This window comes from Cyprinus carpio, chromosome B19 (assembly GCF_018340385.1).
Source record: "Cyprinus carpio isolate SPL01 chromosome B19, ASM1834038v1, whole genome shotgun sequence".
Lineage (NCBI taxonomy): Eukaryota > Metazoa > Chordata > Actinopteri > Cypriniformes > Cyprinidae > Cyprinus > Cyprinus carpio.
Genome location: NC_056615.1, coordinates 14,539,142 through 14,566,626, shown reverse-complemented (window position 1 = coordinate 14,566,626; position 27,485 = coordinate 14,539,142). Strand labels below are relative to the sequence as shown.

Here is a 27,485-nt window from a genome sequence, read left to right as displayed (position 1 = left end):
ATATTACTAAACAAAAATTAGTTTTTTAAAAAAGGTTTTTATATATTTACGATAGAAAATTTACAAAATATCTTCATGGAACATGACCTTTATTTAATATCCCAATGATTTTTGTCATAAAAGAAAAATGGATAATTCTGACCCATAATGTATTGTTGGCTATTGGCATATTTTTATTGCTAATATTATTAATATTGTTATTGTATAATTATTTATAATCTATTATTACTATTGTTATTGTATATTTATCTATAATCTCTAAACATCATTTTTTTCCACTGAACATCTTTTTAATTACAAATAATTAACATTGAAATATAAACGAATGAATGAATGAATGAATGAAAAGGGAGAAATACAAACAACTAAACAAAGGACAACTCAAGATAGGATGTAAGATGGGAAATCTCAGCAAGAAAACTTCAAATCTAAGCAAAGTGTTAAGAAATTTAGAAGAAAAAATAAGTTAATTAAAAATTGCAAAAAAAAAGAAAGAAAGAAGAAAGAAAGAACAACTTAAATTGATAGGCCTATATATCTAATTAAACATTTTACAGAATACACATAAGTTGAAAACATGAGCAAAAGTTCTCATTTGGGAGCTAGTTTGATATATATTAGGCAAATTATATAAACATCTGTTATATTTAGCATCTATACATCATAAAACAAAATTAATAATAATAATAAATGCTTACACAAATAGGTTTGCATTTTACAAAATGATATATGCTACATATGTTTCCCATTCTCTCTTAACTGGGTCCCCCTGTAAATATAGCTTGCGATTTTTCCAGCATCTGCGCCAGATGTTTCAGCCAACCAGCGCGCATCAGTTGAAGTGAGTGGGAGGAATCCGAGCAGCGGAGGATGATGCTTATGGCTGTCACGTCGCGAGGACCACCAGCGACACTTCAAGTGTGTGATGTTAAGAGCTACTGCGACAAATGAACGATGGTCTCGGCTGGCGTTTTCGTGGGGCTCATAGTGGGTACGTATATAGACCTGAGACGACGACACTGGGAGAAATAATCGTTCTTATCCGTAGGACGATAGCTAGCCTGCTGGCTAACGGAATAGCTCTCGTTCACATTACATTATATGGATAAACTGACTGGCAGTTAATCGCTAATTCAAAGTTGCAGAGACGGTATATCAATTGTACTACGTGAAAGAGACGCTAATATACGAGTTTCCACAAATAATGTATTATTTTATACATGCTATAGCTAAATGTCAGCAACATTGATACACTTGTTTTTTTGCCTGAACAACAGGAATGTCTTGTAAAAATACGACGCCGTTTTTCTTAGTAACGTTAAATGGTTTTATGACATTTCCCCCTCTATTATTCCTGTTTTGTCTGTTGTAAAAGCCGTAATAGTTCGTTCTGTCAGTGGCATAGACGGACAATCCCGGGCTTTAATCGACTCCAAACAGAGATCTGTGTTTCAGAGTGGCGGTGAGTGATTGCAAAGAATGGCTGTGTCTCAAACACTAGCATGCTGCCTGCCTAGTAGCAGTGGGGATTGTGATTCATCCCAGTGACTCGAATCTTTTGACTCGGTTCAGTGGCCTTTTTTGCAAGTTATGCAACATAATTAACATTTACATTTTTGTTTACAGTAGCAAATGGACAGGGAGACCCCAGGAAAAAACTGCTACAGCTGTGAATTGCTGAAGAAATATAACAATAATAATCAATAAAAGCACTGTAAAAAGGAGGGATGTACAACAGGTGAATGAAAAATATGAGTCAAGTGAACTAGAGTGATTCATTCTCTTAAAATATTCATTCAGCACACTGATTCATTCATGAGCTTCTTATACAGACGGTTTGGGCATTATGGCATGCGTAGCCAGATACCCAAAGCGGTACATGTGATGTTCGAAATGCTGACTAGGTAGGCAGCTCACTAGATTTTGAGACAAAGCCGATGTGTTTGAAGCGATCATAACACACGCACAGCACTTTGCCGTGCAAAGCTTTTTGGGCTTAACACCTGCCAACCTGCTGAATCGCCAACCTATATAATTCACCTTCCTCTTGACTCTTTTGAAGTAGAAGGGTACGAACTAGGTTACTTCTTTAACAAAACTACTGTTTGTGTATTTTAACATGCAGTAGTCCAGTTATTCAACCTCTAATATATAACATGTTTTTTTGTAAATGCTTACAGTTTCACATAAACATTTTGATGTGCATAATACATTCTGCATTGTATGTCCATTATAAATGCATTGATATTAAAACCATTATCCACTTCTTCAAGTGTATTAAAATGAAAATCGGTATTACCTGTTAAATGGACGGCTTGAGAAAAGCATTCACTCACTTCACCTTGAGTGTGTTCCCGGGTACAGCTTAGTCATGACAGGCTGACCCAGTTTTATGCATAACATTGACTTCCAGGCGCAGAACTTTGAACGGTTTGACGTCTTCTCAATCCTGCAATGAGTCTGCACTGTTTTTTTTTTTTCCTCCCATTGAATCGTGAAGTGCATGAATTCCCCTTTGACCGGAAAGGAGAAGTCAGCACAGCGCTGATTCAACAGGTCAGTAGGACATCCCCGGCTGTGTCAGGAAAAGGGAGAGAGCAAAAGAGAAAGTGTGGCACATGATGAATATCTTGATTTGACCCACCCAAGGTCAGCCCATTAAATCATAAACCAGGATTAGCCATTTCCACTGCAGGGCCTGTCTGTAATTTGTGTGTGTGTTTGCGCATGTGCGTGTTTGCTCTGCCATTACTTAGTGTCACAAAGTTCGGCATTAACCATTAATGGCTGACCCATTAGCATATAGTGTTGTGCATCACCTTCAGTTTGCCTTGAGTTCACACAGTATTCAAATCATTTTATAGACCCTGGGATGTGGTTTTGTTGCTATTGGGTTTATAACAGGCTCTGGGCTAAGATTGCCCACAGGGTAAAAGAATAAACCATCTGGCACTCCAATTATTCAAAGCATGCATCTGTGACCCCATACGCACAAAACCACAGCCATCAACGCCCCAGAAACAGATCAATACCTCCACCGTGGATTAAACCATTAGTAAAGACACAGCTGTTCAACAAGCCCCTACAGTGCATGAATGTTTGTGGATTTCTGTGACCTTTGCATATTAGAGTAGATCTTTGTGTAGTTTTAAAGCCTGTTCACAACAAAATGAGTGTTCGGAGCAAAAATTCACTATGGTGTTTATCAAAGGACAGTGAGAGCCAGTTTCAGACTATTCCTCTGGTATTTGCTGTTGCGTATCAAAATACTCTGTTTTGAGAATAGTTTTGTCACAGTTCTGCACGGGTGACCAGAAGTCCAAGTCTTATTGGTTGGATGGTTTTCTTCTCAGAGTGACGGGAAACAGAATAGAACACCTTTACATAAAAAATACTGTCACATTGACAGCATGTAAATAGACAAGACGGCCTGAACAGATGCATAAACAGCCGTTGATTCAAATTAAAGCATAATTTTGTTACTCATTAAATTATGAATTATGCTTGCTTATAGTGTTTATTTGCATGCACTGTCCACATTATAACACACAAAAGGTAACACACAAAAATGCTAAAAAAAAAAAAAAATCTGTATAATGATTGTATGATGCAGTTTTGCCTGAATCAACTTTTTAAAATTGTAAAAGTGCTCTAGTCTGCATCACTTTTTTGAATATAGCCTATATCTGTTGAAATGTCCCATTATAAACATCAATCGATCATTATTCGATAATTTGCTACATCAGTGAATGCTAGAAAAGTTACATCAACATTGCATTTACAGCCAGCCCCCATTGCAACAATAATATCAAAACATTAATTGCACTCACTTTTTTGAACAAGGTGAAGTTTACCAAGAAATAGTATTAAAAATGATTTTAAATGTGATTTATTTAAATTTTAAATGATTTTATTTAAATACTAATGTAAATAATTTGCATAAAATGACCACTAATAATATGTAAATATATTTAAAAATATATTTTAATACACAATATATAGGTGTTGGTGTGAATTTATTGTTATGATTCAGAGACAGGAATCGTCTCTATAAAATTCTGAAAGTCTTCACCGATTGTCAATTTAAAGTGCAATTTGAAAAGAACATTTAATAATTAAATTATTTATATTAAAATACATTGAAATATATTTATCCTTTGATACACATAATGTACTCTTATAGAAATTATGCATGCTTGTGTGTGTGTGAATTTATGGGGTAGGCTGGTTTTAATCCACAGGACTGTTTTCTTTTTTTGTTGATGTATCAAAAGTTTATTTTATCTTTATGTATTCATATTTATGTCAGCTCTCTATGTGTAATCCCTTGGTTCTTACTGTTCTGACCTGCTTAATGTGTTTGAGCAACCTTCAGCCTCCATGTAAGCACATGCTCTGCCTCGAGTGATGTACTAGAAGCAGTTTGTATCTGAAAGCTTGAAGAGATCTGGTGTTTCTGTAGTGCATCGCTGCAGTAGCTTTCTCCCAGTGCAGCACACTCCCCTGTGGAGTCTTAAAAGCAGCTTCCTCTCAGCTGACTTCAAGTGAGAAAAGAAAGAGACTGTAAAAGCATGCTGGCAACCATCTCTCCAGTAGCTATTATGAACCACTGAAAAAAACTGAGCGCTTTTCTTTTAAATGATGCTTGAACGGGGAATATGTGTGCATGTGTATTTTTTGCACCAAGAGAAAGGGGGTTTAATGTGAAGAGCGAGGGATGGGGGGATGAGAGGTGTGTTGAGCATTTGAGAATGTGACTGACTGTACTACCATCCTGAAAGGCCTCATACCCAAGACACACTTAACCACGCGCTCACATAACACATTCTCACACACACCCACACAGATGATTTTTAGAAGAAAGAAACACACCCTGTTATATAAACCCATAAATACAAGAAATAAAAGACTAAAAACTAAATACAAGTTAAAATATAGAGTTTACATTAGAGTACTGGAAAAGGACAAAAAATGTAAATGCAAAGATAATCACTGTTAAGCTTTTATAATTATATCCATAAATTATAACATTATTTGTTATGTCTGTCTATTATGAAACAACAAAATTGTATTAATTATTTATTTAAATTAAGTTACTATGAAAATTTTGTGTTTGGTTTTATATACACTACAATTTAATAGTTTTTGATAAAAGTCTCTCATGTTCAACAAGTCTGCATTTATTCTAAAATCTAAAATAGAGTAAAAGCTGTAATATTGTGAAATGTTATTACAATTTAAATAATTATTGTATTTTAATGTCATTTATTCATGTGATGGCAAAACTGAAATTTCATTACTCCAGTTTTCAGTGTCACATGATCCTTCAGAAATCATTCTAATATGATGATTTGGTGCTCAGGAAATGACCAATGTTAAATAAAATTGTGCTGTCAAATGATTAATTGTGATTAATGGTATACAAAATAAAAAATGTGTTATTCACACATGCAGTATATATTTTAAAAAATATTTACATGTATATATTTTTATTCATATAATATTATATATAAATATACTTAATATATAAAATATTTTCTTAAATATATACATGCATGTATGTGTATTTATATACATAATAAATATATAGTGCACACACATATTATGTAAACAATTACTTTTATTTTTGATGCCGTTAATTGCAACGAATGGTTTGACAGCACTAGTGTGTATATATTTGATTGTTTTCTAATAGCTTTTTTTTTTGTCTGTGCAGATGTATTACTGTTTACAGTAAGGTAATTTTGTCTGCCATATTACACTGCATTTAATTAATTTGTAATTTTTTTTTCTGCATCAGTGGTCACCATCCTCTCTAAGTCGCACGCCGACCGCAACGTTTATCCTTCTGCTGGAGTGCTATTCGTTCATGTGCTAGAGAGGGAATACTTTAAAGGAGAGTTCCCACCGTATCCAAAAGCAGGTATATTTACTCTTAATATATTACTATAATATTTATTTTGTTATTTGGTTTTTGTTTTTATGTTTGTCCTTTTATCTTTATGATTTTTCAGGTTTGGTTTTTAGTGTTGTCTAGAATAAAGCATGAAGCACTCGCCCGTCCGCAGGTTCAAGTTCTTCAGGAATGATGTAGAAGACTCCCTTGTGGTTGTTCTTGCTTGAGGCTCAGTTTGTAGTTATAAGTAAAGTCTCACGGGAGGCAATAGTAACAATAAAATCAAATACAAAGTAGTTAATGCAAAAATAAAACAAAATCAGCTAAGCTGCAAGCTCAATAGAGTATCAGGTGTCCTTGGTGTGACTATCAGGTGTGCCTTACTCCTAAGACTTTTTATACTTCTTTTTGGGAACTTCCAATTCTATTTGACTCATCAACTCCTCTATATCCTGTATGATCCAATCTTCCTGTTATAGGAGTATCAGTCTCTGTAAATCCTGTTTAATTTGTCTGAGGTCCTTCCGTTGTCGCCTACTGTATGTTGTTGTCATCTTCTAGCACTTCTCTTTCTTTGCTGTAGTCTTGTTTGTTTTACCTTTGCTTGTGGTTTTAAACCTTCTCTTCACCCCCATGTACCCTCTTAGTGACCTTTGTGGTTAGCTACAAACATTAAGTTTTCACACGTGTTCTACAGTATAAACACAGGAAGTCATGCACATTTATCTAAGCTCTACATCAATATCATTTACAGCATTTGAGGTACTTTCATGTTTAAGCGTATATGGCATCAACACAAAAGCAAGCAAAAAAAAAAAAAAAAAAACCATTGAAACGGGTAATTGGCAATAGCATTATCCACATCAAACCACTATACAGAATAAAGGTTTCACTATATTAATTTTTATGAAACACCTGTTCACCCTGGAAGCTGCTTTGTAAAACAATGCACACCAAACATATTAATATCAGTTTACATGTCAGAGCCTATATCTTCTAAGGAAACTTAGTACATGATAAATATAAAGTACATTTCTCTCCACAATATTTTTTTTTTTTGCAGTAGCCATGTAAAAGCACACTTGGCACAGGCTGTCATACCTTATTACTTAAATAAAAATGATTCTTCATTTCAGGTGATTCGAGTAATGATCCCATCACATTTAACACCAACCTCAAAGGCTATCCAGACAGGCCTGGATGGCTGCGTTACATTCAAAGAACCCCTCATAGTGATGGAGTCCTCTATGGCTCACCAACCGCAGAGCATGTGGGCAAGCCGACCATCATTGAGGTGTGTCATCATCTATAAACACATCTGATGTCATACACTACCGTTTAAAAGTTGGGGTCAGTAAGGTTTTCTTTGAAATAAATTAATACTTTTTATTCAGCAAGGATGCATTAAATTGACAGTAAAGCCATTTATAATGTTAAAAAATATATATTTCAAATAAATGCTGTTCGAAAACATGTAAAAAATAATACTGACCCAGCTTTTGAATAGTAGTGTATAGTTTTTATTTTCGTGGAAATAAATCTATAATCATTTTTTGCTAGGAGAGTAGAAGGTAACAGGGCAAAGTTGAATTTGAATGCAAAAGTATGCTTATCTCCTTTGTGTATTTTTCAGGCTTTAGATTCATGTAAGGATTTGGCTTTGTTATTCTTCTTTACCCTTGAGAAACTGTATGTGTTTACATCTGGTTCTGACATCCTCTGCATGGCATGAATGTAAAGCTGCCCTGAGCCGGGCTTAAACTTTCCCTCTTGCGTGTTGCAGATTACCGCGTATAATAAACGCACTTTTGAAACTGCCAGGCACAACTTGGTCATAAACATCATGTCTACAGAAGGTGAGAGCCAAGAACAGTTTGGATTTCGCAAATCTCATTATAACATACAGCCATATGCTCAAAGAAAGACTCTGCTGTTTGACTGAAAACCTTAATATGGAGAATAATCCTAAAGCATGGAAAACATGTCATTTTAAGATTCATGAATCTACCAGCCAGACGGAATTTTTTTTTTGTAATACTGTTATTAGTTGATGATATTTTAAACAGGTAATCGTGTTATTTTAGCAGCTGATTTAGTGTATTCACCACATTAAATGTTGCAAAATCTATTTCACAGGCAGATCTGCTTTATGTTTATATTAAATGCTATGAGATTCCCCGTTCCTGATCTGTGTTTAGCTTTAAGCTGAGCAACTGTTTCCGTGCAGATGTGACCTTACAGTGACGCAGTCCACCATCTGCCATGAAGAGACACTTCAACATGACAGCCTTATTATCCAACTGTTATGTAACTGTTCATTCTAATTGCATACGGGAAGATATGTTCATGTCTTTCCTCTCTTACTTTCTGGCAGAATTTCCTCTGCCCTATCAGGCTGAGTTCTTCATCAAGAACATGAACGTTGAGGAGATGTTGGCCAGTGAGGTGCTGGGAGATTTTCTCGGTGCGGTCAAGAACGTGTGGCAACCGGAGAGACTCAATGCCATCAACATCACTTCAGCATTGGACCGGGGCGGACGAGTGCCATTACCCATCAACGACCTGAAAGAGGGGTGAGATCAAATATACACTGAAAAAATGTATTAGTGGCACAGAACTTGTGGTATAAATAAACAAATATGAAGTAGCAGTAGTGTATCTTCTGGCTAATCTTAATTATGCTAACAAATGGTTTAGTAACCGTATAAATTACAATATTATTCAAATTAATTTATTTAAAAAAAAAAAAAAGAAAAAGAAAAAACAACTCATGAAAGAGAGAACATTTTGTCCCAGTAGGCAGAAGAACAGTGGGTATTGGCCTGTGAATTTACGTAAAAGCTGCCCTTCTCAGTTCACATTTCTTTAGAGGAAATCCCTCATGCGTTGGCATAAGTTCATCAAATATTCATGTCCTCTTTCAGAAGATAAAATGTTCCAAATAAAGCATTTTAGGAGCTCTCGTTTAGAGCAGAAAACACTCATATTGACAGACAGAAGATGTGTGTTGTCTATCTAGTGCTATTGTCGTCAAAGCCTTTATGCTGTGTTTCTGCACAGCATGGTTACGTTGAGTGCTAATTCACTGTTAAACAGCTTAAAAATGTATGAACATTGTGCATAAAGCCTTGCCCTTCAGTGAGCTTCTGTGACGTTCACAGTGTGTATGTGATGGTGGGAGCAGACGTGCAGTTCTCATCGTGCCTTCGAGAGGTAGAGACCCCACAGAACCAGCTGCGCTGCAGTCAGGAGATGGAGCCTGTCATCAGCTGTGATAAGAAGTTCAGAGCTCAGTTTCACATCGACTGGTGCAAGATCTCTCTGGTGAGCGCCAGATCTCTGGCTCTGATCTGTGTCATACTGTGGAATGAGGCCACTGTTGTGTGCAAGTTAACATGACATTTACTTTTAGAGTCACTTTTTTTTGTATGCACAATATGCATGTTTCATTTTTATTATTTTATTACACTTTTCCATTATCTTAAAGCAGATATTATTCACACTTTACTTGCCATCTTTTGGTTAAAGAAACATTTAGCTATATGTGCCAAAAGTAACTGTTAGCAGACTTAATGAGAAAAACAACAACATTTAAATGAACATTTAATAGAAGTCAAACTTTTATGATCCCCATCATTATTAAATATGATTTTTTTCACAATATTTAAAGCCTAATTATATTAATTATAATTTCATAAAAGTTGAGATGAAGCTAAAGTTAACATAAGCTTAATATCAGAGACATCAAACCATAGTCAGCAAAATATTGGCCATTTAAGAAATTAGTACTTTTTTCAGCACATTAAATTGGTCAAATGAGACATTAAAGACTTTTAGAATTTGAAATTGTATTTCAAATAAATGTTCTGTGGAACTTTCTACTCATCAAAGAATCCTGGAAAACATATTATATTTTTTCCACAAAAATATTAGCTGACACAGCTGTTTACAACATTGATAATAATGTAAATAATGTTCTTCTTAAGCAACAAATCAGCATATTAGAATAATTTGTGAAGGATCATGTGACACTAAAGGCTTAAGTAATGGCTGCTGAAAATTCGGTTTTGGCATCACGTGAATAAAATAATAATTAACAATAAATTTGAAAACAGTTATTTTAAGTTGTAAAAATGTCACAGTAGTACTGTTTTATGATCAAATAAATGCAGCCGTGGTGAGTATAAGAGACTTATGCTTTAAAAACATTAAAAGATCTTACCTACCCCAAACTTTTGAACTGTAGTGTGCCTCAAAATAATTTTTTTTTAGAACTTTTTGCACACAAATTTAGCAGGAAATGCAATGTAGTTATTATCTAACCATGTCAAGGGTTTATTTATACTGAGCCCAGTCTGTCTTTGTTCTTAAAGGTGGACATCACTAAGGTTGTTGCTGTGCACAGTAACCGTCCAGACCCGGGCACAGGTGTGCTGCCGGACATCGGCGAGTACAACCCGCCTTCTGAGTCACTGAAAAGTAGAGACTATTTCACTGACTTCTTGATCACCCTGGCGGTGCCCTCAGCTGTCGCCCTGGTCCTCTTCATCATCCTCGCCTACTCCATGTGCTGTCGACGGGAAGGGGTGTAAGTTTGCTGTGCTAAACTCTTGGTGAAAGTGAAACACACAAGCAAGCACAAATCTCCTCTTATACTTAATACTTGTAATTAATGGGCATTGCTTAATGATTGACATTTAAATGATAGATTACTTTTGGATCATAATAAACCATGCAGTGCCAGTACAGCATCTTTTAAGCAGTTAAGTGAAGATCTTAAGGGCTTTTCTAGAATATGTCAAAGTCTGAAAGACGGGGCCGCATCCCTGCCAAAAAGCAGCTTACCATCTTCATCAAGCATCAGTTTTTTTTTCACTATTTAATCATTAACTGAAACACACTTAGTCCAAAGGTTCCATCTGTTGTATTTAGAGCCATTCCGGCAGATGTTTCCTCTTCATTATCAGCCAATCCCAGTGTGTTTCCTGATGATGTCACCCACCATCAGAGCTACCACCGCAGCCTGAAGGAGACCACTGCATCACCAGACTTCATTTGATCCATTCACACCCCTCCATTCCCCTCCTGACTCGCTCTCCATTGGCTTTTGTGTGGTTGTCTTTAACAATTAATATTAGAATTTAATTCAGTCATTTTGTTTTGTTTCTAGGGAAAAAAGAAACATGCAAACACCAGAGTAAGTGTTCCCTCTCCTGTGGTCTTGGCTTTTTCTTTCTCCTTTTTGGATCTTTTTTTCCTTTCTTTGGATAGGTTCCCCATGTTTTTTTCTTCCCTATGTTTTGTTATCTTAAATTCTTCATCATGGTGACATGTTCACTTCCATCTCATTCATACAATCGCCTCTGTGTCTCCATGATGTCATCAATGGGCAGCTGCTTCAGTGACAGAGATATATGATTATTATAACTGTATGAGGTAGTGTGTTAAAAGACAAATATTCATCAAATAGCCCTGCAAAATAGACAAATAGCCCAATGTTATGCCTAGAACTTCAGGTATTCTATATTATACTTTTTGTGCATGTATTTGCTTTAAATAGTCATTTAGCTGCTCCTTCCATTCCCAGTATTCAGCTGGTTCACCACAGCTCCATTCAGAAGTCTACCAAGGAGCTTCGCAGCATGTCTAAAAACCGGGAGATTGCGTGGCCTCTCTCGACACTGCCGGTCTTCCATCCTGTGAGCGGAGAGGTGGTGCCGCCCCTCCATCCCGACAATTACGAGACCACCAGCATGCCGCTCATGCAGACGCAGACGTGAGTCTGACTTTTGCTTTAATCAAGAGTTTCTGGGTGAAAAGTAAGGTATAATTTGAGTTTGGAAATGGTGGATCTGGTTTAAGAAGAGCTGAGAAAGTAGGTTACTATAATCCAGTGTTCTTTAAAAACAAGCTTGAATCTCCCAGTGCCCTGGTATTAAATCACTGATGACTTGGAGAGATTAAAGCAGATCAAACATCACAACGTATGTGTATTATCATCAGTACGACTGACCTAAAATGAAGTGATAAGAAAAAGAAAAAGTAGAGTTGGAATTGAAATCATAAAGAATTTAACAATTTTGGTTACTTATCGATGCGTAAGTGATTTTTTTAGTATGTTTAAAGAATGCATGTTTTAAAAAAGAACGTCTCAGGTTACGAATGTAACCATGGTTCCCTGAGTAGGGAACGAGACACTGCGTCCTCTAGGGGTCGCTATGGGGAACACCTCGTCGTGACCCGTGTCTGAAGTATACAAATGAAAAGAAAGAACACCAACGAGTTGGCCGGCGACAGCCTCTGACGTCACTACGGTGTGCGACTATAAAACAGGCACCGGGAAACACGTCATTCATTCACTTCTTCGTCTGAAGCTTGCGTCCGAAGCATGGCAGGGAGCTAGAGGACGCAGTGTCTCATTCCCTACTCAGGGAACCATGGTTACATTCGTAACCTGAGACGTTCCCTTTCAAGGGAACTTTGAACTGCGTCCTCTAAGGATCGCTATTGGGAACAGTATACCCACGCCGCCATGCTGAGAGGAGTGCAGGCCAGAATCATGGCGAACACTAAGTACCAACTCTACCATTTCAATGGGAGTTGCCCCCGGGACGTTTAGACGGCTGTCTGTGACAATACCCCTTACGGCCAAAGGCCTAAGCTACATACCCAACATAATTGTTAGGGCCTCGGCCCGATGGTAGAGCTAAAGGCTTGGAATCAGGAAAGATTCCTTTAAAGGGATACGGCTAGGAACCTAGCATTTTATACTAAGTCTTGCCTGTCACACAGGGGCTACAGCTTGCTTCCTCAAAAGCTTGCTGAAGGAGCTGTCTCAACAGATCTCCAGTAGCAACACCCTGTTTAGATAGGTATCCGAGGATACATGGGTGGAGTGGCGCCCAAGATGAACGGGGCTTTTACCAATTCAAGAAAGGGCACGAAGCAACCGCGCGGAGCCCTCACCATATAGGATTTTAGAAAGAACGCAGAGCACTAGCGTGCGAACTTACCACAGTGTGGATTTCAGAAAGTGTGCAAAGACTTCACGTGCACACTTACCATAGCATGGATTTTCAAATACTGTTCTAAGGAGGGGCTCTCGTGGCACTCTGATAGAGCAGCTCATAGATGAAATGGTTTCGCATTTCAAATACAGCTGGAGCGCTCTGGGGAAAAACAGCGAACTCAATCTCATATGAGAAGAGAACTCCGAATTCAGAGTAGCGCGCTCATAGGCGACCCTTTTTGTAACAGGGAAGCGCTGCTAAAACTACCACGAGTATCGCCCAAATAGCCCCTCATATTGGGGGGAGCGATGCTTGAAGTGTATAAACAAATACATACTGGCTGAATGGAGCCCAAGGAACCAAGGTCTAATCATCTCAAGAAAGGGAACGAGGCGGAGCGCGTAACCCTTACCGTACAGGATTTTTAGAAAGTGCCCATAGTCTTGCGTGCACACTTACCACTTACGTGGATTTAGAAAGTGCGCAAAGTGTTCACGTGCACACTGACCACCATGTGGTCTCCAGAAAGTACACAGAGCTTAGCGTGTGTACTTATAGGTTCCTAAGCATCGCAAAGGCGCTGAACCGCACGGGCGAGGCAAGCTCGTTAATCTTGTACAGCTCTGGCGAGGGGAGCATCACCTGAGGCAGTGTATACAGGAAGTCTTCTGTAACTACCACCTCCACTTCCCGCTGGATGCGATAGCACCATTAAGCAGCCAGGAGGCCCCTCAGGGTGACCTGGCTGGACATCCATGAAATTCCCTGCAGTACTGTCTGATGATCAGCGAGGGTCCCGCAGAAACCTGTGATCTCGGTCGCCTAAACCAGAGCACAAGGCCGGACGGCCGGTGCTGACGAGTGTTTAGTACACGCCGTAACTGCTTAGCACTGTAAAGGAAACTCACAGAGTTTATTAGTAGACACATAACCACCAGCAATTTTCATAAACATATACAGAAGGGTACATTTACTCACCCACCCTGCTGTACTGGAGCCCCGCTCAAGGGGAGCCTCCCTTTAGTCCGGACCATCAGTACGGTGGTTACTATGAACATAGAACCAGCCAAAACATCATAGGTCCAGCATAGGAGACTGTTATGTTCGAGAATTTTCCACCTAACCTCGATCAGGTGGAGAGCTGGTGGTTACAGGGGAATTAGGCAGGGGAGGATAAAAACAGAAATGACCACCCAAAGGGAATGAGTAGCTACCTAGGTATCGCTCTGATTCGGACGAGTACGCTGCCTCGTCTGAATCACATCCCTCAGGTCCTGCTTATGTCCTCGTGACCCACGATTCCTCTTACCCCTACCCGCAGGCGGAGGCGAGGAGCGCGAGCCACGACACTAGCCTTCTGCGCCCGTCTTTGATCCTCAGACCGAGACGGGCCAGGACCCCTCTGTTGTTCGGGCTCGGACCTTCGTGGAATGAAGGATTTAAAGGCAGCCGAGCGCGTCCTTGCCTCCCTGAACTTCTCGACCACCGTCTCGACGGAGGTACCGAAAAGTTCAGAAGGCGAGACCGGAGCATCGAGAAGAAAAGCCCCTTTCCTTCCTCCCGATGTCTGCCAGGTTCACCCACAGATGTCTCTCCGTTACCACCATGGCTACCATAGACCTACCCATGGCGGAGGCGGCCTGCTTGGTAGCACGGAGAGAGAGGTCTGTGGTGCGGCGCAGCTCGGCTACCTGGTCAGCTGAAAGGCCCTCGCCTTTATCCAGGTCCTTCAGCAGATCAGCCTGATAAGCCTGAAGCACTGCCATTGTGTGCAACGAAGCCACAGCCTGACCTGCTGCTGCGTATGCTCTGCCATTTAAGCGGGATGTATCCTGTAGGGGCTTAGATGGCAAAGAGGGAGGTTTAAGAGAGGATGTTTCCCCCACAGAGAGATAGCTAGCCAGCGTCTCTTCTACAGGGGGCATCTTCTCATAGCCGCTTTCGCGCATCCCCTCGATGTTGGCATAACTCGTATGCTGAAACCGATGGATGCGAGAAGAAAACGGCCTCTTACATTCTTTTTCGATTTCTGTGTGTAAATCAGGCAAAAATGGAAGGCTCACCTGGGCTGGAGGGCTATGGTCAGACAAATAACGCTCGTCGAGGCGACCACGCGGCGTCACTTTGCTGGCACGCTTCCATGGCAAGTCCAACTTTTGCCGTGGCGCGCTCCATAACCTCTAACAGCTCCGCATACGCAGGGCAGGAGGATTGAGAAGGCTCAGCCTCAGTTTCTTCACCCTCAGACATCTCCTGCTCTTCCTGGGCAGAACCCAGCAGAGCACTAACTTCAGTATCAGAAAGTGTTAATGACAACACATCTTCTTCCTGAAGTTCACTCTCGTCTGCCGCCGAAGAGCGTGAAAGTGAAAGTCCCTCTCTAAACTCCTCAGCGAGATCCACCTGCGATCCCCACGAGCTCATTCTCCTCCGTGCCTCAGCAGCGGCGGGTCCTGAACCGCGGGAAGCAGATGGCTGTCCCTCTTTTCTCGAAAAGAGAGACAGACGAGAGCGGAGCTTTTTCATAGAAAACTGCTCGCAATGCACGCAAATCGCCCCCTCAAGGACGTCGCGTGCGTGCTCTTCGCCCAAACAAAAGACGCAAAGACTGTGTGTGTCATCAGGTGTCAAATAACGCCGACACGGATGTACACACTGCCTAAACGCCTTGCTAGTGGATGCCATTTTTTTTTTTTTTTTTTTTTTTTTTTGATAATTACAGAGAAAGATCGCTCTTACCGTGGTCGTTTCTCAGATGCACGCTTCAAACAAAACAGTCAGTGAAGACGAAGAAGATGAATGACGTGTTTCCCGGTGCCTGTTTTATAGTCGCACTGGTAGTGACGTCAGAGGACGTCGCCGGCCAACTCGTTGGTGTTTTTTCATTTGTATGCTTCAGACACGGGTCACGACGAGGTGTTCCCCATAGCGACCCCTAGAGGACGCAGTTCGAAGTTCCCTTGAAAGGGAAATTCAGTTCCATTGCCAAATGTGTAATAGATCATTTTAATTATTCTATTATTCTATTCTATTAATAATTTTAAAACCATTCTTGCAAAAGATGTTTGCACAAATGCAATCCAATAATTGGCTTTCATTTTATATTAAACAACAGAATTAAACAAAAGTAAAATGCTTCTGACAAAAGACATTAATTTGTATCTTCATACAATAACTATGTACGTACATTTTTGTCAGTAACTACATTAATTTAAAGTGATAGTTCACCCAAGAATAAACATAACAGTTTGGGTGAACTGTCTCTTTTGTATGTTTGATTGCTTAAAAAGAACAGACTCATTCACATTTAAATCATTCATTCATTTGGAAAAATAAACTGCACTGGTTGAGTTGACTAGTATTGAGTATTTCTTTCTATTTACTGACAAGTATGGACTCATTAGAGCCATTAGTTCAGGAGTCAGACACTGATCGCAGTGTCTCTTTTGCACTGTTGCAGAATAAGTGCATAAAACTCTGTTGTTGTTGTTTTAGTTTATGCAAGACCTTTTAATGCAACCGACCCTCATTATTCTATTTTTACTTAATGGAATCAGTTCTGGAGTGCTAGTGATGAGCATCTTGGCCAAATCTTTGCCTTCGTCTCTATTTACAGAAATCTTCAAAATCAGATCCAAATACCACAGCAGCAGTCCTCTGGTAAGTGAAGCATTGAAAACTGATGTCTAAGCTTTTCATCCCATTGATATGAACAGCAAATAGATTTAAACATTTTCCTAAATTATCCATAAAAAACTAAGGGCAGAGGTCATTATCCTCACAGAGGAGATGTTAATTGCAATCTTGGTGCTTTAGCCTCTTTCATTGCTCTCTGGAGAACCCCAGTGTACACATAATGAACTGCCATCAGACGGCTGAGAAATCTCTTCCTGTCTAACATGCTGTTCATTCATTCATGCTAACAAAGGAGATAATTATTGTATGACGACTTTTCGGAGGCTAGAGGCAAGTATTATTCTTTGCATGTGTGATAATGTGTTTTAAAAAAGAACAAGATGAGCTGTTTCACGTTTCTAAAGAGTTCCTCTCGTTGTAGGTAAATGGTATTCCTGAGGAGAGAAAGGTGGCCGAAGCGCTTAACCTGTGATCTCATGTGGCTTCACATTTGTATCTGTTTAATCTTGCCAAATGCGCATGTGTAGCTGTAGCTTCAAGCTCAATGCCTTTGTGTTCTCATGCACAACATGTCTAAAAGTGCAATTTCCAAACATTATTCAGCGTCAGAACTAATGTTGAAATGGGCACATTAAAAGAATACTTTAAAATACTATCCACATTAATTATGTTGTCAAATGTTCACATTTTTTAGTGTGAGCCACTAATGGAGGCACATTTACTAGGACCTGATATTGTCTGTTTGTTCTCTTGTATGAGCAAATGTGTTTTGATAAATAAATGAATACACTTGCCACTAAATAACACTGGTGTATGTTTGTTCTGGGGAGGTGAGTGGAAGACATTTAAACAGAAATGAAGATGAATAAAAATAAAAAATAAAAATCACATTTTTGAGAAGAGTTTTATCGTCAACATTGACTGTACATGATGATGAAGGCATTTCCAAATTAAATGAATATTTTCCCATTTCAACATACTGTACACACAAAAATTCCTTTGAGGCCTTTGCGGTTTCTTTAAAGCAAACTATACAAATAATTTGATTTATGAACAGACTGGGTGTTTGAAAAAAAAAAAAAAAAACAGTTGAATGGATGTGCTAGTTGATGGCAAACTGTACAAATTTTGCTTTGCTTATTAAAAAAAAAAAAAAAAGCATTTCACTGATGGAAAGAAAGTATGAATATACCTTGCAGTTGCTTTTAAATTTCACATATATTTAACTGCTATGAAAAGTAGACATAAAAATGTGATTGTGTTTCATTGTAAATGTATCTTTGCAGCCAAAATGTCTAACTATAATGGAGTACCACTATTAAAACAATATGCATTTGTCTCTCAATGGCACATAAAGAAGGATCTATTTACAGCATTATCAGTAAACTGACAATTAAATGTAACTCTTTTTACATGTAATATATTAAAAGAAATACATCAAGTTGAACATAAACGTCAGGCTTCAATTTCAAGCGGTTAGAGAGGATATGGAGACGTATATTTAACAATAAATAATGAGGTCACTGATCATAGACAAAGCTGGCACTAACATTAAACTGTATTCTTGTGAACTGAGTAAACCCATGTGGTAAAAAAAACCTGAATGACAACTGGCTCAAACGACTCAAAGTCTGCAGGGAGGACACCCCACTCAGTGCAATCGATAGAGGGTAAACCATATTGTGTTATGATTTTGTCTTGATAGTTCCAAGTTCACTTTTCACATCAAAAGCGGTTCCTCAAGCATCCACCCAAAATTAACTGAGCAAGCAATTGACTTCTGGAAAACATTCTGATGGAAGCAGCGCATGCTTATGGATTCCATTAGTAGTGCGAACAAATTCATGGCCATCGTTTGTTCTTTATGAGGGCACATAAATGGATGTTTACCTTTCGATAATCCAAAGGATTCATTTTCACAAGAGGTTGTTCAGCTAAAGCAGTGGTTTTCAAACTGGTCCTGCGAGCACCCCCAGCACTGCACATTTTCTGTGTCTCCCTTATCTATCGCACCTGATTCAACTCATCAGTTCATTAGTAGAGTCCGCAAGACCTGAAATGGGTGTGTCAGATATAGGGAGACAAAATGTGAGGTGCTAGGGGTGCTTGCAGAACCGGTTTGAGATGTAATTATGTTTTTTTATGGAAACATTTGGTGCACAAGCCTATATAGTTCTGTCAGATTTACAAGGTGAGAGGCAGGAATGTATTACTCCTTTACATTTTGCAGTCATGGGCGTTGTGTACTAAAACTAAAAACTGGGAGACAATTAGGACACACAAACACATACCCCTGTATAAAATATAAACATAAATTATTAAATACTGTCCATAAAACACATCTCAGAGCTATGAGAGAGGACAGAGCACAGGTGTAGTTGTTATCTGCACAGTATGTGTTATTTCTCAACTGCAAAAATCCTGCTTTAAGAATCTGTGTTTAATCATCTGAATCGCTTCTGCTCAAAGGTCCTTGGCTTCAGTTCCAGCTTGAGTTTTGTATACAGACCCATGCCGTAAGAATTCCCTGGATCAACTCCTAGGAAAAAATGTTCTAGGCTGGTCAAGTTCCTTTATTTTATACAGACAGCTCCATTAGGATCCTTAGCGGACGAGGTGTGCTACTGTCTCTGATTGCCCTGGATTATTCATTTTGGGACAGTATCAGTACCAGAACTAGAAAGACTCCTGCCCCCAGCAGTCTCTTCAGTAGAGGCCCGCTCTCTTTAGGAATGGCCACCTGGGCCAAGTCATTGGTGATCTGGGAAATCTCATGAGCTACACAGACAAAGATGAATGTGCTGACGATAATGTTTAAAGTGGGGTTTCCAGGAATGAGGACCAGGATGCCCTTGGTGTCCGCTGCCAGCCAAATATGATACTGGCATATGAAGAGCTGGTGGAAAAAATAGGAAGCATGTTAGAATGATTTCAAAACACTGTAATAGTTTATTTCCAGCATTTTTAAACATGTATTTGCAGTGGACTAGGTATATCACTGTAGTGTTGAGTCCCTTTTGTTCTATATCTGTTTTCTTTTGTTTTGGGTGGTGTTTGTGTGTCTCTGTCCAGGAAGAAGCCTGATTGGTTCATGCAGTCTAATGGGTCCCATGTCCTGCCCAGTCAGCTGACTCGTAGCTGCCTATAAAAGCCTCCTTCGTCACTTCTAAAACTGAGAATATCTTTGTGTGTTCATTTGAATGTTTGCCTGTGCAAGACTGTTTGTTTGTTAGTTTGCTTAGCCAACTTTGTAATACTAGCTACCGAACATTTATTGACTAATTGTGGATTGCCCCCTTTCAGACCTGTTAGCGCTACATTGTAAATAATTGTACACGATATTTTGGGGAGGTTGGGAGACCGACGACATTTTTTGTTGGAACCTTTGATTGATTGTATTTGGATGGGAGGTAGGGAAGTAATTGTATATTTTAATTTATTTTATTTTGTGATCTAGGGCAAGCTAAATTCCCTCAATTGTATTGTAAAACTATTAAGGCCCCGATATACTTCAAACAAGATCGAAGAACGAACTGATATGACGTAATTTCGAACAAAATCAGGCTGAAATGAAATTCGTTTTGAGTTTGTTTCGGCAGTTTGAAACAGCTGACCAAAGCAAACTTTCTGGGGGAGTTTGTTTTGGCTCCTACACACCTTTGAGTTTCCATTGGTCTGTGGCGGTTACGCAATCGGTGGGTGTGTTCTGAAACTCCCCCTTTTTGGCGTGCAATCACTCGCAGAGAGATTTAAAGAGTCAGAGAAAGCATTTAATTCCTAGAAAGAAACTGCAACGAAGCTTGGTGTCGACGACCCGGAGTTATGCAAAAACTGACGTTGAGAAACATCCGAGACAAGTTTTCCAAAGCCATGAAAAGAATTAAACAAAAAAGTAAAGATATAAGGTAGCAAGTACCAAATACATGTGTTTCAAATAAATGTTAAACCATACTGCTGCTGCTGCTGTTGTTTTTCTTTCAGTAAGCGAATTTAAAGGGTATACAATAAATGAAATGCCAAACGAACATACAATAATAAACCTTTGTTTTTATCAAAAGTAAATCATGACATCACATAAAATATAAAAAGGTGTAACAATTTATCCAGTTTAATAAAATGAACACTAATAAAATAAAGTAACAAACCGACTCCAATATTTTTTTTCCACATCATGCTAAAGTTTTACAGACTATGAGGCATTCACACTTGCCATAAAAGACTGATTATGGTTCTTTTGTATTGCAAACATGATACTTGACTCTGAACTGCTGCTAATCATTATTGTTTTGTCTATAATATTCTGACCATTGATGCCCGTCTCATACCTAGATTGCCTACACTTCATCATTTCGTTGTTGTGTTTAGGGGTTATGCGCGAGTGTCGCGAGTCAAGTTATATTAATGTACACCCCGCCTCCCCGGGTGTTGGAATGTTCAAAAGCAGTATACCGTCGCTAAGCCTTTTCGAACTTCTTTTTGCCCCCAAACGAAGAACGAAAATGAACTTCGTTTGAAGTATACCAGGGCCTTTATGCTCATTAAAACATTGCTCATTCACTTTTCAAAAGAACTCTACCATCTCTTACTCTCTTTCATGCTATCCCTTTACCCTAGACGAGGCATAACATGAAATTGGGGGCTCGTCCGGGATATGAACCTGGGACCTCTCACACCGAAGCGAGAATCATACCCCTAATCTTAATCAAAGAGGGATGAGTTGTAAATGTCAATCCTAATGGACAGTATACTAAAAATATCAATAAACATGACACTGGCAATAAAACTTATTTTGTTTGTTTGCAGTAAAGCTTCTACAGTCTTACCTCTAGGGAGATCTTTCCAAACCATGCAAAGAACGAGCTGTACAATGAGCGAGCATAACCAGGAATATTCCTGATCAAAATGAAAGCCAGAATCTGTGGGCAGAAAAAGCACAGTGATGAAAAGTCAGCAGCCTCACAGGCACAACAGAACGAAACAAAAATCCCTTTGAAAGGGACCCATTATTTTAGGTTACAAATGTTCTTTCTGTTTCCAAAAAAAGCCATCTGACTGTCTGAATCAACTGTGATAAAGGTTATGAATAGTCAAAAGATTTGTTTTACTTTTTTTTTTTTTCATGTTTCATGTTTTGGTTAAATCATCCATTGTTACACGTATGCAAGAAAACATTATTAGAAAGAGCACATAGTAGAAAGGGTACTTGCCTGGACAACTGAAATGTATGGATGCATCTCATTACACTCAGACTTGTTTTTGCACCCACTGGCCCAAATGGAGTACGTCTGGGAACAAAAGAATCAATTGTAAAGAAGTCAGATTACTATTTTCAGAGAGAAATAGAAAAAGTCTTACCATAAAAGACACCACAGAGACGAAGAGCAGACAGTTGGAAATCTTGTTGGAGAAGAGAGGCTCTCCTTTGCTTTCAGACAGAAGCTGACATTTCTGCAGCACCAGGTATATGAAGGCAAAGAGCATCCCATTGATCACGGCCTAGCATTCAAAAGAGCAGAAATCTGTTAGGCCTACTTCAAGATGTTAAACTGACAAATGTTTTACACTTCCTATTTATTCAAAAGAAAGGATGTTTTACATACAAATCGATCTAGTTTCCACCTGAACCACCACTCATGGATGCTACCTTGCAGTTCAAAGAGCTTTGAAACCGGCCACAAAGAAAAAACAGCCTCAAATAGTTCCTGCAACAAATGCAAAAGATTTAAATGCACATATTTATATCAAAACGAGTCTTAACAGTCCTATGGTAAGAGAGAAACTTACCTGTGAGTATGCAAAGAAGCAGATGAAAAGAAGCAAACCCAGAAGTTTCAACAATAGTGCCAGATTCCAGAATGCACTACCTGTACATAATTAAAAGGGAAAAATATGTTACAAGGCTTGATTTATTTTATATGTTTAAAAATAATTTTAGGATTGTTTGATGTCTATTAAATGAATAACAGCAAATACTGTTGTATAACTTCTATTACCATTGGCTTGCTTCTGAAGAATCTGTGGCCACAATGCCATTGTAGCATAAATAACTGCAAACCAAAAGGTGACAAGAGGCACAAAGTAATAAAACTGATAAGGCCGGTCCATAACCAGACACAGCACCACCACAAGGAAGTTAAGCCTGAACACAACCTAAAAGACAGAGAGAGAGGACACATTGTTTATATCATGCTGTGCAGTTATGCATTATTTTTTTTATAAAGCATTTTTCTCTAAATGTTGCCATTATTAATATTTACATTGATAAGCAATTTGGTCACATCTACTTTGTAACAAAAATTTGTAACAATAATCCACATGGAAGGTGAAAATTAAAAAAAAAAAAGAAAAAAAAAATTACAGTTCATAGTTATTAAAAAAATAAGTATTTTAAGTTACTGTATTATTATATATATTTTTGAATAAATGCAGAGTAAAAATGTTAAAAAAACTTAATATTTAATCATAAATAACATTATTCATAATACTGCATAATATTGATAAATCATGCCATATTCTGATTTTGGCTTTAATAAATATATTTATAATATACTCTACTGTTTAGAAGTTCGGGGTCTATAGAATTTTTTTATATTTAAAAATAAATATATGTAATATTGTGAAATAATATTAAATGTATTATTTACTTATTTAAAACAATTGCTTTCTATATTAATGTATTTTAAAGTGTAATTTGTTCCTGTGATCCTTCAGAAATCATTTTAACATGCTGATTTGCTACTCAAGAAACTTTTCTTTTTATCATTAATGCTGAAAACAGTTGTGTTTGACTAATATTTTTGTGGAAACCATGATCCGTTTTTTCACAGTTCTTTGATGAACACAGTTAAAACCAGCATTCATTTATGCTATTTATTTAGCAGCATTTAGTTATTTTATTAATGCACATATGCTGAATGAAAGTAGTAATTTATTTTGAAATTATTAAATTAAGTATAAAATTCTTTTGAAACGTCAAATGAAATACATTGGTCCAAAAAATAAAAATAAAAACATTTTACAGAGGACTTTGCCTTATTGTTTTAGAAGAAGACCATATGTCAGTCACTGCTACATGAATACGGGAACACAAGATAAGAAGTCTGGCAACAAGTACCTGGCACACTCTGTAAATTCCAAAGTCTCCCTTCAGCCAGAAGAACGAGAAGTGTCCATATCCTGTTTGGAAGAGATACGCAGCTACCAGGACACGGACATGCATGTACACAGGTATAAACTGAGAAAACAAAGGAGAGTGCAGTTACTTGTAATACCAGAGCAAAGCAAAGTAATCCAATGCTATTAAATCCAAGCTATTAATGACCATACAGTGCTAGCTCCAGAAAAGTGGTAAATAAGGATAACCAGCTGCATCCAACCCTTCCATTCATCCGTTTGTTCTCTGTTCAGGAGTTTCGTCTGGAAAGAGAAATAAAAATTGTATAAGAAAATCAATAGAAACATTTAAACAGCATTTGAGACTAGAACAATTTCCCAAGAGCCTGCGCTACCTCTTTGCTGTTCTCACTGTAGAAGATGCCCAGAACGAAGATGTAGATGAGAGGGATGAAAAAGGTAGAATGTGTATAGAATTTCTGTTCCTTCATAAAAATGTCTGCCCTGTCACACAGGTAGAAGTATAACATGATAAGGCTCATTTTGCAGATGGCCATTAAAGGTCCCTTTGGGTTCAGTTGACCCACAACAACAGGGGGTTTCTTCTCCTCTCCGCTCTCCACATCAGGAAGGTGTCTGCTCTTATGATGTCTACTATAGCCCAGGATGAGGAAGATGATGATGGACAGCAGAAAGAGACCAGCAGCTATCTTCTGAAGGACGCTTAGGGGAGGAGCGCTCTGACAGCAAGAGCCGTCAATGGGCTTCAGGATCTTGTTGCACATGGAGTTCATCAGAACCGTGGCGCCCTGAGAAGTGGGTAAATATTAGTCATAAAAGTAAAAAGAATAAAATAGTTATTAATTGCAAAACTAATCTCAACCAGAGGCTTACAACATCTCTTGTGCTCTCAGGAAGGTGCAAGCCATCCACCGACTGGGAAATGGTCTCCATAGCAGCTTGTCGAGAGGCCTCTAAGAACCTGACCTTCTTTTTGCTGGTATTCAGAGTGCTAACAGCTGCCTCGTTGTACAGATTTATCTGCTCATTTGTGATCATCTTTCGACTGTCACTTAGCACGTCTTCATAAACAGGATCTACATAAACAGACAAGGCAAACACATGAGACAAACATGTGAAGTCATCATTCCAGAGGATCTGAATTGCAAAAACTAACCTTGCAGAACCCAATAGACTTCACTGTGCTCTGCTAGTTTTTCCAGCGTGTCTGATATAGCCGTGAGGTTGGCTTTGTACTGAAAGAGTGCCTCACTCTTGCCGTTGTGCAACTTAATGGACCACTGTTGGAATCCACAAACATCTATCATTAGAAGGATTTTCAAAAACAGCACCTGAATACATTATGACTGCAAACAGGAACTCACCGTAGCAGCACCGATGATGATGACATGTGGTTTGGAAGCAGATCCCTAGAATCATGAGATGAGAGATGAGACCAGAGTCTTAAGCCTGTGATTTAATAACTTGCCTGCTTTCTATGCAGTGCAATTTGATTGTCTTTACCTCTGTCCATAACATCAACTGTTCCTTCAAGGAATTGTTCACTTCAGCATACCACAGGAAGTCCTAAAAGGTAAACACATCCGGAGTTGTTATATAACAATTAATAGGCTAACTGTAATGGAATCACAGCTCAAATAAAATGAAACTCTCTGCTGTACAGGACACAACTAATTTAAAATACTTACGACAGTGGAATCACCATCTACAAAAGGGATGTTTTCATGCTGGTGGAACAATAGAGAAGAACAAGAAAAAAAAATTATAATTAACTTAAAACACAATAAATGATATCTTTATAAAATGCATTGTTAGAATTCATTTTGTTCTCTTTTTTAATGGAATATCACAGTGTTTATTATAAATGATTTATCCATGTGTATTATTTATTTATAATTCAAATGCCTCGTCATCTTTAATCAAAATAACTTCCCTTCCCACTTGGAACGACATCTCATTTCTTCTCAGATGACAAGTTCACTGGCATGAAGGCGGGACAATAAAGTCTCCCTTTCAGCAAACATGCGATTGCTGCAATAGCTATTATTTTCTCAATTATTTTCTCAGAGAAGCCATTTAACCTGAATATGTGTCACAACAGGGAAGAACAGAGAACTGCAACCACTGAAATTATTTATATATCATGAAAGCTGAATAAATAAGCTTTCCATTGATGTACGGTGTGTTAGGATAGGACAATATTTGGCCAACTATTTGAAAATCTGGAACCTGAGGGTGCAAAAAAATAAATAAAAATATATTGAGAAAATTGCCTTTAAAGTTGTCCAGATTAAGTTCTTAGCTATGCATATTACTAATCAAAAATTAAGTTTTGATATGGTAGGAAATTTACAAAATCTCTTCATGGAACCATACAATGTATTTTTGGCTATTGCTACAAATATACCTGTGCTACTTGAGAATGGTTTCATGGTCCAGGGTCACATATGATGTTTGTGACTGTGTGTGTGTTTGAGAGACATGGTGACAGTAAAGAGCATTTTAAATTGCATTGTTGAAATCATATCTGTGCAGGGTGACATGCAATTTCGGTCTATGAAAATCAGTGTACAAGTGTAGCAGCTATCGAAACAGGGAAAACATCTAGCATGGGACTTGATTTTGTTCATCTGGAATTTATCAGATTGTAGGTCACTATGGAGGGGAGGGTGAAGGGATTTTTTAAATTAAAACTATGGTTATTCCATAAAAAAATAAGAATTGTCTGTTTTTATTTCATAGTGACCTTGAATCATTTATATCTACACTTTCACTCACATATTGAATGAATCATGTTTTATAAAAGTCCTAAAAAATGATAAACATCTGCCACACACACAAATATTCCTGTGCCCAGGTTATTGTCTATAATAAACTAATTTTGTTCGGGGGCATATTTTGAAATACCAGCGGTAACATTCTGGTAAACAGGAACAATTACACCCTTTCCTTTTTAATTAAACTGCATCCTTTGAATGGCACATTTATTAAAGTTTCAATTGCCTGGGGGCCATTCTACACTGAACAAAATACGACTTTGAAGTAAATACTCACTCTGGTCTGAAATGCATTATATCAGTTAACCAAAAGAAGGCTTACTGAAATGAATAGCAACAACAAACCTTGTTCCCAACTTCTTTCACCTCAGGGTTCATCATTCTGATGAAAGAATAGAAGAGCTGACGTATTCTAGAGTCTCCTACAAATGCTATTCTCTTCTCTCTGAGGCAAAACTTTGCTTCACTGAAAGACAATAAAAGGACTGTAAATTCCAGCCCACATTTCAATCCCACATGCATCACAGTCACAACATGACTTACGTGTTTTTGTACTTGTGTAGCATGCAGCCATAGGGCTGCCATACATTGTCCCCTAAAAAACGCCCACTGGATAAAAGCCAGTCACATGTGTCACTGCCTGAAAGAAACAACGCATAATTACAGTGAATAAACCAAATACAAAGAATAATATAATTAAGTTAGGGGTTTGTAAGATTTGATTTTTCCTTTTTATTCACCAAAAAAAAATCTGAAAAAAAATCCATCACAGTTTCCATAATATTAAACAGCATAAATGTTTTCATCTCTGATTATACAAGTGAGCATCAAATCAGCATTAGAAGAATCATGTGAAAACAGCAAAACCACAGTGCAGGCCAGACATGTCCATCTGATAAGTCTACAACATAAAGATTTAAAAATAGTGTATAAAGGCTTTTCAGTTTCGATATATTGTTCCTCCTTGTGCTTCTCATACAGCTTCTATGTCAGCATGGTAAGAGAATAGAATGTTTGCTTACATTACATATT

The 27,485-nt window shown here is 38.1% G+C and overlaps 3 protein-coding genes across 6 annotated transcripts in view; 1 reads left to right on the top strand and 2 right to left on the bottom strand.

Moving 5' to 3' along the window:
- Nucleotides 1-2,607, bottom strand: part of LOC109103048 (neurabin-1-like) — a 52,141-nt gene extending 49,534 nt beyond the window's left edge. The window contains exon 1 of the mRNA XM_042744871.1: nt 2,300-2,607. The gene's annotated coding sequence lies outside the window, so the exon portion shown is untranslated. The remainder of the gene's footprint in view (nt 1-2,299) is intronic.
- On the top strand, nt 827-17,683 carry LOC109103047 (epsilon-sarcoglycan-like). Of its 4 annotated transcripts, XM_042744881.1 has the most exons (13): nt 827-991; nt 1,376-1,462; nt 5,801-5,923; nt 7,033-7,190; nt 7,680-7,752; nt 8,271-8,469; nt 9,058-9,220; nt 10,270-10,484; nt 11,067-11,093; nt 11,484-11,672; nt 16,523-16,566; nt 16,835-16,872; nt 16,964-17,683. In XM_042744881.1, exons 1-13 carry the CDS (start codon nt 955-957, stop codon nt 17,012-17,014), a joined length of 1,404 nt encoding a protein of 467 aa, XP_042600815.1. In that variant the 5' UTR covers nt 827-954; the 3' UTR covers nt 17,015-17,683. The 4 variants fall into 4 exon arrangements, with proteins under 4 accessions (XP_042600815.1, XP_042600816.1, XP_042600817.1 ...); XM_042744882.1 differs by lacking the exon at nt 11,067-11,093; XM_042744883.1 differs by lacking the exon at nt 16,835-16,872 and having other exon boundaries at nt 828-991.
- LOC109103049 (N-acetylneuraminate 9-O-acetyltransferase-like) overlaps nt 17,615-27,485 on the bottom strand; it is an 11,364-nt gene continuing 1,493 nt past the window's right edge. Inside the window, exons 2-18 of the mRNA XM_042744880.1 lie at nt 26,997-27,093; nt 26,799-26,919; nt 25,365-25,403; nt 25,180-25,242; nt 25,041-25,085; nt 24,833-24,956; nt 24,550-24,752; nt 24,051-24,464; nt 23,869-23,958; nt 23,657-23,776; nt 22,536-22,692; nt 22,327-22,406; nt 22,143-22,244; nt 21,898-22,038; nt 21,750-21,827; nt 21,366-21,458; nt 17,615-19,438 (exon numbers count right to left, since the gene is read on the bottom strand). Coding sequence (XP_042600814.1) covers nt 19,187-19,438; nt 21,366-21,458; nt 21,750-21,827; nt 21,898-22,038; nt 22,143-22,244; nt 22,327-22,406; nt 22,536-22,692; nt 23,657-23,776; nt 23,869-23,958; nt 24,051-24,464; nt 24,550-24,752; nt 24,833-24,956; nt 25,041-25,085; nt 25,180-25,242; nt 25,365-25,403; nt 26,799-26,919; nt 26,997-27,093 — 2,219 coding nt within the window. The 3' untranslated portion in view covers nt 17,615-19,186. The remainder of the gene's footprint in view (nt 19,439-21,365; nt 21,459-21,749; nt 21,828-21,897; nt 22,039-22,142; nt 22,245-22,326; nt 22,407-22,535; nt 22,693-23,656; nt 23,777-23,868; nt 23,959-24,050; nt 24,465-24,549; nt 24,753-24,832; nt 24,957-25,040; nt 25,086-25,179; nt 25,243-25,364; nt 25,404-26,798; nt 26,920-26,996; nt 27,094-27,485) is intronic.

Bases quoted from the DNA above. Each gene is read 5' to 3' on its own strand.
- LOC109103047 (XM_042744881.1), top strand. From the start codon at position 955: ATGGTCTCGGCTGGCGTTTTCGTGGGGCTCATAGTGG. The intron at 1,463-5,800 runs GTGAGTGATTGC...TTTCTGCATCAG, and splicing joins ATCTGTGTTTCAGAGTGGCG to TGGTCACCATCCTCTCTAAG. The intron at 8,470-9,057 runs GTGAGATCAAAT...TGACGTTCACAG, and splicing joins ATCAACGACCTGAAAGAGGG to TGTGTATGTGATGGTGGGAG.